General features: G+C 37.2%; 1 protein-coding gene and 1 pseudogene across 5 annotated transcripts in view; one reads left to right on the forward strand and one right to left on the reverse strand.

Annotated features, from left to right (window-relative positions):
• Nucleotides 1-15,478, reverse strand: part of ITCH (itchy E3 ubiquitin protein ligase) — a 94,858-nt gene that overhangs the window by 64,714 nt on the left and 14,666 nt on the right. For 3 of the 5 annotated variants that reach the window (XM_087818784.1, XM_087818783.1, XM_016213143.2), the window contains 2 exons: nucleotides 6,724-6,814; nucleotides 1,313-1,454 (listed from right to left, as the gene is read on the reverse strand). In XM_087818784.1, the coding sequence (XP_087674910.1) occupies nucleotides 1,313-1,454; nucleotides 6,724-6,793 (212 nt within the window). In that variant the 5' untranslated portion in view covers nucleotides 6,794-6,814. Of the gene's footprint in view, nucleotides 1-1,312; nucleotides 1,455-6,723; nucleotides 6,815-6,961; nucleotides 7,055-15,478 lie in introns of all 5 variants that reach the window. The other 2 variants (XM_087818787.1, XM_087818786.1) reach the window with 1 other exon arrangement.
• LOC107537193 (transcription initiation factor IIA subunit 2 pseudogene) lies at nucleotides 8,409-8,948 on the forward strand (annotated as a pseudogene).

Consider the following 15,478-nt stretch of genomic DNA (forward strand, 5'->3'; position numbering starts at 1 on the left):
CTAATTAAAAACAAGTCTAAGAAACATTAATGTTGAAATGAATAGAGATGAGGAACATTAGAATACTTCTACAAATAGGCCTCAAGATGATCTTCAGTAAATTCTTGAATTTCACTCATTTGTTCAAAATCATCATGAAGTAAATTAAGATGCCTCAGACCTTCAAAAATCCATGTTAAAGAATAATATAGGTATATTCAATTTGTTTTGTCATTTATTAGGAATAAATACTATCCACTAAGCATGCATCATGTGAAGAAAAGTGTTTCAAATGTCTCATCTGGCCACTTAGAAATAAAACTTTTTTTTAAGTCATTGGTTTACTTCTCTGAGGGAGAAAAAATGCAAGAAATCCAAATGTTAGGTATAAAAGCAATTTGTGTATATTTGATATGTGACAACTAGTTATATTTAAACTACATTTTTATATACATTTGGTCCCCAACCAAATATGCTCTATTACTTTAAAATCCACTTGTTGATAAATCATGCTTTTTCTTTCATTTCAGTAAAAAAATAAAAATAAGCTATAATTTCCTTCAATGAGCATTCAATACCAACATTTGGGGCTTTGTCAATAAGTGTTGAAGTTGAGCTATATCCTATTTCTATGAATTCATACTAGAGAGAACACTAATATATAAACATATGCACATGGATATACACTGTATATCTAACAGCACATTAGAAACCAACTGATCAATAGGGAACTAGTAAAATAAGTGATAGTCCATCCATATTAAGGAATATTATATAGCTGTAAAAGGGAAGTTAGACCTGTATGTGCTCAGCTAGAAAGATAACCATGTTATATATGCTAGGCATAAAAATAAAGTTGTAGAAGAAAACACGTAGTATCAGTTTTTTAAAGGAAGAAAATCCCTGTGTAGGTCCTGTGTGGACACTGTAATAAAATCACAACCAAAAAAAACCCCACAAACTATTTTTTTGACTTAACTTAAAAAATATAGTGAGCTACTACTCATGGCCCCATATTTCAACCTTAAGTCAAGGAAAGAGCTGCTAAGAATGGCCCATGACCATTGGCTCTCCCAGCTGTTGTTCAGAGGCAATAGTGACAGCATCACCAACTCAACTGGAGAAGGTGAAGAAAAGGGGAGACTAGAAACAGAAATATCTAAAGAGTAACAAAATGGGGAGGAGAGGAAGTTCTGGGTCAGGGGAAAAAGAAAATGAAAATGAAAAAGATGAGAGGAGGAAAGAAGCAAAGAAAACAAGTGAGAACTTTTAAAGCTGCATTTCTGTTCACCTACTACACAAAATATACTGTGGAAAATACTTTCAAACCTACACTGTAAGGGGTTGCTTCCATTTAGGACTGTTTGTATTGTTACATTTTTCTGTCTTCTTTGACTGTCCATCTACTGTGACTTCCACATAAGGACTTGGTCCAAACCAATTCTTTTTATTTTCTTTAAGTTTTGCTGAAATGACTAAAAGAAAAGGAAAAATATTTCAATATTTGAGATATTAGTTCACCTTCAAATCACTTTAATTTCATAAAGGTTATATAGAACATTATTACTTTTACTCAGAGAAGCAGGTTTACTCTAAAATATTTACTAGCTTTATTCACTCACGATGTTTGTATTTTCTCCCATCATAGTAAATAAATATAGACTTCCCCACACCATCCACCCAAATTCCCATCAGTATCATCGGTATAATATAGCCCACTATCAGTATCAAGTCCCAAAACTCCAAGGTCATTTAAAAAGTACACTCCTGGACGGCGAGGCTCAGTGGTTGAACCAGGAAGTCATGGTTCAATTCCCAGGGCACATGACCGGGTTGCAGGCTCGATCCCCAGTAGGGGGCATGCAAGAGGCAGCCCATCAATGACTCTCTTCATTGATGTTTCTATGATCTCCTGGATCAGGGGTCAACGCTCAACCACTGAGTCACACCAGCCGGGCAATAGTACCGTTCTTACCAATCATTTTGGCTTCTTTCAAATTAAAAAAAATTTTTTGATTGATACTGTTAATATAAAATAAGCAACCAGCCTGGCCAGTGTTGCTCAGTGGTTAGCATCAACCTAGGAACCAAGAGATCGTGGTTCGATTCTCAGTGAGGGCACATGCCCAGGTTGCAGGCTCAATCCCCAGTAGGGGGTGTGCAGGAGGCAGTTGATCGATGATGTTTCTCTATCATTGATGTTTCTATCTCTCTATCCCTCTCCTCTCCCTCTCTCTAAAAAACCAATAAAAACATATTTTAAAATAAGCAACCAATTTTATGAAAGATTTAAGCTTAGACTGCTGTTAAGATACTAAATTAGATATGAGTAATCCTAGATAAAGAAAAAAATGAGGAATTAGGGGGAAAAGAACATATTACTCTGTACTTATACTGTGTTTTGTTGTTTTCCAATTTTCACACTGTCTTCCAACAACCATGTGACAAAGTTGTTAATATCCTCAGTTCACAGATAAGGAAACTGAGGTTCAAAGATATCAGTGACAAGCACAGTTATACAACTATTAAGTATCAGAATGAGGACTAAATCCAGGCACATTAACTCCCCTGAAGATGAGAATAGTTAGTCCATACAGATTTGTTGATTAAAGCTAGGAGTGGGGAGATAAATGACCTCCCCAAGAGTAACTGTAGAAGTTTTAACGGCACACTAGTCAAAATTAAAAAGTATTTATAAATTCCTGTCAGAATTTTTGCATCTAATAGATCATACAGGTAAGCTATTGCCCAACACAAGGATCAATACAGGTATATTCAATACCAGACAAAATGTTAAAAGATCATTTAAATGCCAGCGGAAGTTCCCAAAGAGGCTACCTCAATGAACTGCCTTGATCTACGTGAAAGAGTAGCACAAAAGACAATCTTTCCTATTCAACTCAAACTTAACAGCTAAATAGCTATTCAGGTTATGACCATACATTAGTTAGATTCAAGTTACAAGAGGGTGTTACTATGTTATATAAATGCTAAAAAGGAAAGGTGAGGCTGCCTTTCCTTCGATACTCCTACAAAGAATATAGGGAAATTAAAACTCATCCAAGTTCTCTAACAATCCATTTATCAACAGCACTATGAATTATTTTTTTAAACCTCTATTTTGCTACAGTTTATAATAGATGCCATTTCTCAGAAATGTCCCACTTGCCCTTACTTAATCTGGTAAGTGAGATAAATCAGCAAATATATATTGTAAACAAATAATTAATAGGAATATATGTGTATGTGTGTATGATAGAGTTAAGAAAATAAAGTTGATCAGAACCATAGAGTAGAATTTTAACTTTTTTAAAAAAAATCCTCACTGGAGGATATGATTATTGACTTTTTTAGAGAGAGGGGAAGGGAAGGAGGGAGGGTTGGAGGAGGAGAGAGGAAGGGGGAGGGAGAAAAATATTGATCCGTTGCCTCCCATATGCACCCCAACCCAGGATGGAACCCACAACCTAGGTATGTGCCCTGACTGGGAATCAAACCCTCAACCTTTCAGTGTACAAGATGACTGGCGCTCCAACACCAACTGAGTCACAGTGGCAAGGGCTAGAATTTCAACTTTTGACCCTAAATTCTATCAGCCTTTTGAGTCAACTTTAGAAAAACACCAATCTAACTGCTTGTTCTTTGTGTGGATGAAAAGGGACAACATACTAAACCTGACAAACTCAGGGGAGGCCTGTGTGGTGGCATTATAAACTCGGAGACCTAAAATAATCACAAAGGATGGCCTGAAATTAAAATTATTTTAACTAAAAGCAGTTTATAGTGTGTAGTCATGTCCTATGCCAGTATGTTCCCTGACAAAGGTCAATCTTTATCTTACCTGAACCTATTGTCTTTTTGCATCTACAATAACATATCATTGGAATGTCAAAGTAATTTTCCTTTTTCCAGACCACTCAAAGAACAGACACTGCTCTGCAGAAATCACAAATCCCCTCATTGTTACTGAGTTCATTGTTGACTGTTAACTATCCTGCATCCACCTATGTAAAAGAAGTATGTGTCTATCATTCTACTTTTTATCCAATCCCAGAGGTTTCCCCGCTTTGCTTTCTCCCGCCTCCCTAATCTATCACCAGTGGATTTCATGTAACCCACTTAAGTCTCTTTTTATTGTAATGTATACAATAAGGTGCAAAATTGCCATTCTCCACAGCATTATCTCAATCCGTTGAGATTTTGCTTCCTGGCAATTGTCCACAGTTCGGCTCAAATAAACTCCCAAAAATTCTTCACAAGTTTGAATGTTGCTTACATGGACCTTCGTTAAAAACTCTCTCATTTCCCTTAGCAGTGATTTTTTTGTAGCCCTGACACACCTGAAAGAGATGACCCACTTCCATTAGTTCTCAGGATTCCCCCCTCTGCAGCAGTGGCTTTTTTGGGCATAAAAGGAAGTCTTGTGCATTTCCTTCCTTTATGCCTCTTTCTCATCTTCTCTCCTGAAAGGATCCTCGTCTACTTCTCTACATTTAAATAGTAGCAATGCTTCAAGTACCACCTCTTTTCCCAACAACTCTAGCCAAATACTGATATCTCTTTTCTCACCAAACTTGTTATCTCTTCTTGCAATTACCTTAAATCACGGCATTTACTTTTTACACCTGCATATTTAAGCCTTCCTCAATTCTAGAAAGATATTGAAGCACCCTACAATAAAAACAAATATAACTGATCCATTAACATAGAATAAAAAATATAATGTCATTAAGGGGATTTGTGCAAAAAAATTAGGTATGCGGTTTATAGCATCAAAAGCAAAGAAATAAACAATGAATTATGAAGGGCACTGATTCTATTCAACCTGGCACGTCATTATCTTATGCTCTTCATTTGTCTCATATATTTGCTAAATATATTTATGTTCTTCATTTGTCTCATATATTTTATCCATTATTCATGATTTTTGCTTTTATTGTTTTTGCCCTGAACTTGTGAAGTCTCAGAATTTTTAGACCTAAGATTAAAAACTTTTAAATGGCTGAGGAAATGTCTTCTTGAGGTGCATTCTCGCACTTATTAAATATTTTTACTAAGATAATAATGATAATAGCAAATAAGATAGCCAGTTTATGCAAAGAAAGTCTAAAGGAATATAACTATATTTATCTCTGAGGACTGAGATGATAAATAAGGACACCTCACTTCATTATTCTACTGAGTTTTTTAAAATAAAAAGCATGTATACTACTTATCTAATCTGAAAATTAAAGAATTTTTTAAAAGATTGTTCCAATTGAAGGTCTCAACATTAAGCTGCCCCCCCACCCAAAAAAGGAAAGAAAAGCCATAAGAAGCCTGGCCCAATTAAATCAGCTTCTCAGGCTAGCTTGAGGATGGGGAAAGGGGAAACAATTAGAAATTGACTTTAGCAAAAACAAACAAAAAAATTATATATATGTATCTCTTTCTCTGGGAATCAGACATTGCTAAAGAAAGAGACTGGAGTTAGTGAAGGAATTCCCAAAAGTAAATTCTAAGAAAAGTGTTACTTTTATATAATCCAATCACTTTTAGGTTTTGAGGAGGATAATAACAAGGCTATGGTTTTTGGCCTAATAATTCAAAATCTATAGGTGGGTATAAGCCCGGTATAGTAGAAACTAAAATAACATACAGAGGATGATAATTATTCTAAATCAATAAAATAACGTACAGAGGATGATAATTATTCTATAATCAATAAATGTCATTAAATTTAAGGGGGAGAAACTGGGGTTTCACCATGTGACAGATACACATGCATTTCTTAAGAAAATTCAGTGACTTACTTTGACTAGTGCAAATAATTCTCACACACACACACACACACACACACACACACAGAACTACAAAGAGACCATATGGAACCAGACTAGTAAGGTCTTCAGCCAAGCTAAAGAAATTCTATACCACAGTCAAGGAAAAAGCACTGAGGTTTTTGAGCAGGAATACAACATCAGGTTGGCATGTTAAAAGCATTACTCTGAAAGTAATACACTTGGTTGGTATGGTTAGAGGAAGAAAACAAAGATTGAGATGTTAGTTAAGTAACAATAGCAACCAAAGGATTTAAACAGACGTTTTTCCAAAAAAGATATACAAATGGCCAACAGCACATGAAAAAGATGCTCAACATCATTAGCCATCAGAAAAATGCAAATCAAACCCACACGAGATACCACTTCACACCTACGAGGATGTCTATAAACAAAAAGCAAATTGCAAACATTGGCAAGGATATGGATAAATTGAAACCCTCAAACATGACTAGTGAGAATGTAAAATGATGCAGGATGCTTTGAAAATCTGGAATTCCTCACAATACTAAACATGGATATTATATGATCCAGCAATTCCACTCCTAGGTATATACCCAAGAGAACTGAAAACATACATCTTCATAAAACCGTGTACATGGATGTTCATATAGCATTATTCATAATAGCCAAAAAGTGAAAACAACCCAAACACCCATCGACTAATAAATGGATAAAGTGAGGTATGTCCATACATCAAATACTATTTGGCAATAAAAAGAAACGAAATACTAATACATGTTACCCAAGAATATCCTGAAATAAAAATGTAATTTTTACATATCTAAACATTTTATTTGTTCACCCATTAAGCAATTAGTAATTCAGCACCTGATAAGTAACAGCCCCAAAGATTTTCTTCTCTTAAGATTATTTTTTTATGTTGGGGGGGGGGAGTAAAGTAGTGGGTCTTTTAAAGACTTACCAGTGATCTGAAGTTGTGATTTCATGGTCAGGCTACCCATTGAACGAAGCTGTGATCCACTGTCAGACATACCACCAATAGGACGGCAAACCTGAACACGGCAGAGGAAACACTTATAAACATTAAAAATTCCAACTTAAAAAATATGTAAATAGCCCTAACCGGTTTGGCTCAGTGGTTAGAGAGTTGACCTGTGGACTGAAGGGTCTCGGGTTCAATTCCGGCCAAGGGCACATACCTCGGTTGCAGGTTCAATCCCCAGCCCTAGCTGGGACCAGTGAGGGAAGCAACCAATCGATCTCCACACATACACACCCCTTCCCGACTCGCTCTGAAAAAGCAATGGGAAATACATATATATGTAAACAGAGTTAACCAGGCCATTTCCACACCCCGTTGAAGGCCAAATAATAAACAGTGGCCTTCACATTGCTAAATATAATTTTCAATTCTAGTATTCATCCTGCCTAACCTAACAGCAAAATCTGATATGGTTGATTATTCCTAATTCCAAGGTTTACCTTCTTCCCTTGAGTTTCTAAGACACATTCTCTAGGTTTATGTCTTACCTCACTGACTATTCCTTCTTAGTCTTCTCTGACAATTCCTTCTCTTCTCTCCACTCTCTTAATGTTGGAGTAACCTAGGGCTCAGTTATTGGTTCCCTTATCTCTTGATACTCATTTCCTCAAAAATATCATCCAGTGATATGGCTTTACATATCATCTATATACCAAAGGGTCCCAACTTTATATTTCTATCCCAGACTTTTCTCCTCAACTCTAAACAACTTTCCTTGGGTATTTAAAGACATCCCAAACTTAACACGTCCCAAAATGAACTCTTCATCTCCCCTGTAAACTATCTCAGTTGATAGCAACTCCATCCTTTCAGATGCTTGGGCTAAAAACCTTGTAGTCATTCTTGACTCCTTTCTTTAATATTTCCCTTCCAACCTGCGGCAGATTCTGTTGTTGCTATCTACAAAATATATCCAGAATCCAACCATTTCTCACCACCTCTACCACCAATCTTTCCAGAGCTGCCTCTGACAACCATCTTTTTCTTAGATTACACCTCCCCTCAATTACTGCAATAACCTAACAGGTCTCTGTTTCTACCCTTGTCTAGCCTCAGTACCTATTCACAACACAACCAGGATGAGGACTCTTAAAATATTGAAAATCCAAGAAAAGCTTCCCATTTTACTGAGAGTAAAAGCCTCATTCCATACAATAACCTAAAAGACCTAATATGATGTGTGCTTCCCCGGCTTCCAACTTCCTGATCTTATTTCCTTCTATGCTCCTCCCCTACTCAGGCACCTACCTCCTCATCATCCTAGTACTCTCTAACCTTAGGGACCTTTATTCTATTTGATCTCTTGACAATTTTACAATCTGTTGCCCCTATCCTGGTCATTTTATTCTTCTACAGAATATATCTCTTTCTGACATACTAAGTAGTGTACTTGGTAGTTTATGGGTTTTGACCCTCTAGGCTAGAATATAAACTCGTCAACAGAGATTCTGTGTTGTTCACTGATGAAACCTGGAGGCCCAAAACAGTGCCTGATACATAGCAAATACTTAAATATCTGTTCGATGAAATGAACCAAGAAATGGCTATTGAATTATACTAACTGGGCGGTTTCTGTGGCTGCCAGAGAGGTGGCTGGGCCGAGGTGGACATCAATGCAAAACTGAGTAAGAAAAACAGTTTCTTCCTCCTAAGCCATGGCATATCAGTTATACAGAAATACCACTTTGGGAAACAGTCTTCAGGAAAGCCTCGATGAGCTCATACAGTCTCAACAGATCACTCCCAACTTGCCCTTCAAGTTCTACTTCAGTTTGATAAGGCTATAAATTCAGCATTGGCTCAGCGGGTCAGAAACAGAGTCAATTTCAGGGGCTCTCTAAATACGTACAGATTCTGCGATAATGTGTGGACTTTTGTATTGAATGATGTTGAATTCAGAGAGGTGACAGAACTTATAAAAGTGGATAAAGTGAAAATCGTAGCCTGTGATGGTAAAAATACTGGCTCCAGTACTACAGAATGAATAGAAAAATGGCCTTTTATGCCATCTTCTGTTACTGTTCATCACTTTTTGAAGAGAAGCATAGAAGAGACTTTATTTATTCTAGCACTGCAGAAATGACTACACTGTGCTATACTATCAGAATCCAGTAGCAAGAAGCTTGTAACTCTGTAGCCTCTTATATTACCTTTACTATAACGGCATGAAGAAACAGAACTTTTTTTAATGACAAATCAAACGTCGTTGCCTTCCTAATAACATTCTTTAATAAACTCATTTTAAAACTCAAAAAAAAAAAAAAAAATTATACTCAATGAAAAACTGTAACATATCTTCTTCAGCCACTAATCAGGGAAGAGTTCATCTCCATGTGAAAACAGTATGATTCATATAACAAAGATTTTATAAGAGTAGAACCATCTGGGCTTGATTCCTAGCTCAACACTTACTATATGATACTATTTGAGTTAACATAACCTCTCTAGGTCCCAGTTTCCTGTCAGAAAAAATGGGGATAATACCACCTCTACTTCACGAGGTTATTGTAAAGATTAAATGATTATGTATGTGAAAAAAACCCTCTGTAAATGTTTGTTATATATCATTAATAGTGTTTGAATTAAACTAAATATGATTTTAAAATGAAAAGTGTTCTTAGGCTTTTGGGGACTGGATAAAAATATTAAAAATATTTTGAGTAGGCCAAGGTAAAGATTAAAGACAAACAAAATTTACTTAGCACTTACTATTTGTCAGGTACTATGAAAGAAGTATACAAATACAAAAAGGCAAACAAAATATCTTTAAACCGTAAACACTGCCTTGAGCTTTTATAAAAAATTAGACTTACATTTAAAATTTTGAACATAAAACTATTCTAATATCTTCTCGAATCTACCAAAGTGAAATGGAACAATAATTCCTAATGAGATGAACTCTATAAAATACAATGTTTTATTCCTTGACTTACACATGGAAACAATCAAAGCTAAAATTTTGGCCTTACTATAGTTTTGGTGTGGTATATGTAGTTTTCCCTTCACCTTCTTTGTTTGTTTGTTTTTTATTTACTTATTTTAATCCTTACCAGAGGATACTTTTTCCATTGCTTTTCAGAGAGTGGAGAGGGGGAGAGAGAAACATCGATGGGAGAGACACACATTGATTCATTGCCTCTCCCACGAGTCCTGACCATGGCCAGGGATTAAACCTGTAACCAAGGGGTGTGCCCTTGGCCGAAATTGAACCGGGACCCTTCAGTCTGCAGTTCGACGCTCTACCACTGAGCCAAACAGTCTAGGGCTCCTTTGTTTATTTAAAATGTACCATTTCATATATTTTATAACCTACAATTTACTAAGAGCCCTTTTATTTTAAAGATTTTTTAAAATGATTTTTAGAGAGAGAGGAAGGGAGAGAGAAATATCAATGTGAAAGTGAAACATCAATCGGCTGCCTCATGCACACCGCCTACCAGGCATCAAGCCCACAAACTGGGCGTGTGCCCTGACCAGGAATCAAACCAGCAACCTTTTGGTGCACTGGACAACACCCGACCAACTAAGCCACACCAGTCAGGGCGAGCCCTTTTACTTTAAATAGGAAAGGCATACACCATAAAGTCATTAGTCGTCACCCAGAATATAAAGAAAATGAGATGTTAACAGAAAAGCTTTAACAGTGCATTGCACAGGACATTCTTCTGATCAAAGTGCTAGCTATAGAGAAATCCCTCAAAGACATCATTACCACCTTACGTATAGTTATAACTTTCTCTTCAATGCCCAAAATACTATTTGCCACAGAACTACAAAATCAAGACAAATTAAGAGGCGGTAACAAAAGTCTGATATCTAAGTGCTGATTTTATGCATGATAAAATCAGCACTTAGATAATACACATGCATGTATTATTCTAGTTGCTGATCTATATCAAGTTTACTGCTAGAAAAATAGTATAGCCTGGCCAGTGAGGATCAGTGGTAGTGCATCAGCGCAAAGAAGGGTCTTGGGTTTGATTCCCAGTCAAGGGCACGCTACCTTGGTTGCAGGTTTGTTCCCCTGCCCCAGTCTGGGCGCATGTGGGAAGCAATCATATGATCATCTCAATACACAGAAAAGGCACGTGACAAAACTCAACACCACTTCATGATAAAAACACTCAAGGAACTAGGAATAAAACCTCCTCAATCTGACTAATAAAGGTCATTTATAAAAAAAAATCCCCAGTAACATCCTACTTATTGGTAAAACACTGAATGTTTACCCCCTAGGATCAATAACAAGGGATGCCAGCTCTCGCCACTTTTATTCAACATTGTACTGGAGGTTCTAGCCAGGATAATCAGGCAAGAAAATGAAATAAAAGGCATACAGATTGGAGAGGAAGAAGACTAATCTCTATTTGAAGATGACATGATCTTGTGTATAGAAAATCCTAAAGAATCTACTTAAAAACTATTAAACTTAAGTTCAGCAAGGCTGCAGAATCGATCAATATACAAAAGCCACTGTATATATGGTAACAATACAGAATCTGAAAATGAAATTAAGAAAACAATTCCACCCTGGCAGGTGTGGCTCAGTAGCAGAACACTGGCTTGCACACTCAAGGTTCGGGGTACAATTCCAGATCAAGGGTTACAGGTTTGTTCCCCTGTGGGAAGCAACCAACCAATGTGTCTCTCTCACATCGATGTTTTTCTTCCTTCCCTCCTTCCCTCCCTCCCTCCTTCCTTCTTTTTCCTCTCTCCCTCTTCCCCCCTTCCAAATGCTCTAAAAATCAATGGAAAAAAATATTATCTGGTGAGAATTAACAACAACAACACAAACCAATTCCACCTACAATAGCATAATAATGAAAATACTTAGAAATAAACTCAACAAAAAAGAAACTGTAAAACTAAAAATGAAAGAAGACCTACATAAATGGAATGACATCCAATATTCATAGATTAGAAGACTTAACATGATTAAGATGGCAATAGTCTCCAAAATGATCTATAGATTAAAAACACTATCAAAATCCCAGGTTCCTTTTTTGCAGAAAATTCACAAACTAATCTTAAAATTCACATCAAAATGCAAAAAACCAGGAATAAACAAAATAATCTTGAAAAAGAAAAATAAAGGTGGACTCACCCATTCCAATTTCAAAACATACCACAAAGGTAAAATAATCAGGACATAGTATTGGCATAAACATAGACATACAGATTAATGGAACAGAACTGAGTCCAGAAATAAACCCAAATATCTATGACTAAGTGATTTTTACAAGGGTGCTAAGACAAATGTTTTCAACAAATGGTGCTGAAACAGCTAAATACTCACATGCAAAAGAATGAATCTGCATCCTAATCTCACAACCACAGACAAAAATTAACTCATAGTAGATCATACACCTAAATGTGAGAGCTAAACCTATAAGACTCTTAGAAGAAAGGCATAATTCTATGTGAATTTATATTAGACAATGGTTTCTTAGATATAACACAAAAATGCAGTACAGGGGAGGTTTTTGGTGTAATGGGACTACTCTGTATCCTGGTTATGGTGTTAGTTAAAAAGCTAATTTTATTGTATAACAATTTTTAAAGTAACATTTAAAACATTTTTTAAAAGACTACTTACCCTATGTATATATTATGTGTTGAATAGTGTCTCCCCCCAAATTCATGTGTACCTGGAACCTCTGAATGTGACCTTATTTGGCCTTATAGGGTCTTTGCAGGTGCAATCAAGTTAGGATGAGGTCATACCACATTTGAGTGGGCCCTAATTCAATGATTAGTATCCTTATAAGAAGAAACTTTGAACATAGAGACATGCACAGAGTAAAGATGATGTGATGACATGTAGGGAGAACACCATGGGAAGATGGAGGCAGAGACTGGAGAGATGTGTACAGAAGCCAAGGAATGCCCAGTATAAGAGGCAATCATCAGAAACTAACATAAAGTCATGAAACAGATTCTCCCTCTGACTGTTTCCAACTCCGCTGACGCCTTATTTTGGCCATTTGGACTCCTACTAGACTGTGAGAGAATAAAGTCGTTGTGTTGTTTGAAACTACCTAGGTTGTGGTCATTTGTTACAGCAGTCCTAGGGAACTAATAGACCCTACGGTCCTATTTATGACATTCTGGAAAAGGCCAAATTATTGGGAAGAAAACATATCAGTGCTTCCTAGGATATGGGACTGGGGAGACATCAATGCCTACAAAGGCCCGCAAGTAAAGACTGCAATTGTTTATCAAAATTCAAAGACCTGTAACCCTGAAAAGGATGAATTTTATTATGTGCAAGTTATAATCTCAATAAACTTGGTCAAAAGAAGAGTATTCCCAAAGTGAATGACCAAAAAAAAAAAAAGCTGTTAATCTAGTTTCTAAAACAAAAAGAAAAATGACTTCGTTTTCCTGTCCTGCGGGGGGTGGCTGCAGGACCCATGGCGGCACCTCCCGTCTGCACTCCCGCATCTCCCTGTTGGACCAGCCTTTCTTTCCCAGTGTCCTTTTCACCTTCTGACCTTTCCCTTCACCTCCTTTATCCTCCTCTTAACGCTCTTTTTTTTTTTTTTATCACCCCCCAAGGATATTTTTTCCACTGCTCTTCAGAGAGAGTGGAAGGAAGAGAGGAGGGGGGGGGGGGAATATTGCTATGAAAGAAACTCATTGACTGGTTGCCTCCCGCACTTGCTCCAACCAGGGCCGAGGATTGGACCTGCAGCCGAGGTAAGTGCACTTGGCCAGAATCAAACCCAGGGCCCCTTTCTGTCTGCAGGCCAAAGCTCTAACCGCCGAGCCAAACTGGCCAAGGCTTAACACTCAATTTTTTTAATTTTTTTAAAAATATATCTTTATTGATTTCAGAGAGAGGAAGGGAGAGGGAGAGAGAACGAGAGCAAGAGAGCGAGAGAGAGAGAGAGAGAGAGTCAATGATGAGAGTCATCACTCATCGGCTGCCTCCTGCACACCCCCAACTGGGGATCGAGCCCTGACGGGGAATTGAACTGCCATCTCCTGGATCCTAGGTAAATGCTCAACCGCTGAGCCACGCCTAGCCGGACAACACTCAATTTTTAAAGCCATTTCAACTTTGTCTCCATCTACAGCTTTAAAATTCGTAACGGAGACAGAGATGAATGCTTCTGCATGAATTTCCTATGAAAAATAACTGACTTTTAAAGTCACTTTTATAAAAGTTTCACAATCAAGTACAGTGGTGTGGTTTCCAAGGTATCTCAACCTAGTAAACCATTGTGACTTGAATCAATGAAGGTATCAGTTTGAATCTAAGATTTAATACAATGTTAAAATAATCTACTACCTATTAGCCTGTTGGTTTCAAAGAAACTTAAAATGAGATCAATTCTGAACAATTTCATATCATTTGAGTACTGTTTACTATCACACTATAAAAATGTAAAAGAATGTCTAATATAGAAAAAGGTGCTATAACAGTGCCAGAGATAAGAACTAATCTTAACATGTTCCTGAAAGGCAGTGAAAAGAGATAGATACATTTCAGTAACAGCTTGTCCCATAAGCAACAAACAGGCAAACACATTTCTGGCCTCATTTTAAAATATGTATCCTATTTATAAATATTAAATAGAGTATTATGAAATTTACTAGGTAATTTTCAGAAATAACATATCTAACACAATCAGTTATTTTTATAGGCCACATTGATTTTGACCTAGAAGACCTGTCAATTTAATATAGGCCTATATTTTCATAAAAACCACCAAACGGACATTTCAGGAAATACACAAAACAGCTAACAAAAATTGCTTATTGAAGCAGAAAGTACAAAGTTCAAAGAGCTCAATAAATAGCGGCATTCAAAGAACGTTTTAAAACCTAAGGAAGTGAAACCCTCAAACAGCCCCATTAAAATACAGAATCATAAATCGAAACTATAAATACTGGTTAGTCTCCCTTGAGTAGGGCCACTCAGCCATGTTCCCAAACCATTACTCAAGTGAAAGTTATGTATCAAAGGATCTCTTTTGAAAACTCGGTCTTCATTCAGCAGCCACTACTGTGAAGAATGGGCTCCAGCCTCAATCCATCTGGAAATGAACCGTGGAGCTGCTGATGGTTCTTGTGTATGCAATTAATAGCCACCAGTACCCAGTGAGTTGAAAACAAGATTCTTTTCCCTAGGGCCACAGTAACAAAGGTACCTAGACAGAACAATGTTTAGATCCCATTCTCCACTAATGACAGCAAAGCAGCTGACCTTGGTGTATGGGGCTGCTGAAGGTACTGTCATAGGGGTAAGAGAGCTTTGGGCTGGGGCAGAAGATACATAAATGCCCATTTCTATAACTTAACTTCTCAACAGAAGAAGAGGGAATAAACTCAAACCCACTCATGATGGGGAAAAGTTGCTTCCCTATTTACTGGACAGTTACCTTAAAAGGCAGGTAGGATGTGAATCACCCTCTCTTTCCCCACAACGACACCTTGGCTCTGAACATCACATGTCCTTGAAAGCTCCTTTCTAATTTTCCAACCAAATGTTATCAGTGTGGCGACTAAAGAATAAGTATAAAGAGATGATTATCTTGCCTGGCTGACCTGGCTCAGTGGTTGAGCATCAACCTATGGACCGGGAGGTTACGGTTCAATTCCCAGTCAGGGCACATGCTTGGGTTTCAGGCTTGATCCTCAGTGGGAGGCGTGCAGGAGGCAGCCGATC

The sequence above is a fragment of the Miniopterus natalensis genome, chromosome 7 (assembly GCF_054644295.1).
Source record: "Miniopterus natalensis isolate mMinNat1 chromosome 7, mMinNat1.hap1, whole genome shotgun sequence".
NCBI classification, from domain to species: Eukaryota; Metazoa; Chordata; class Mammalia; order Chiroptera; family Miniopteridae; genus Miniopterus; species Miniopterus natalensis.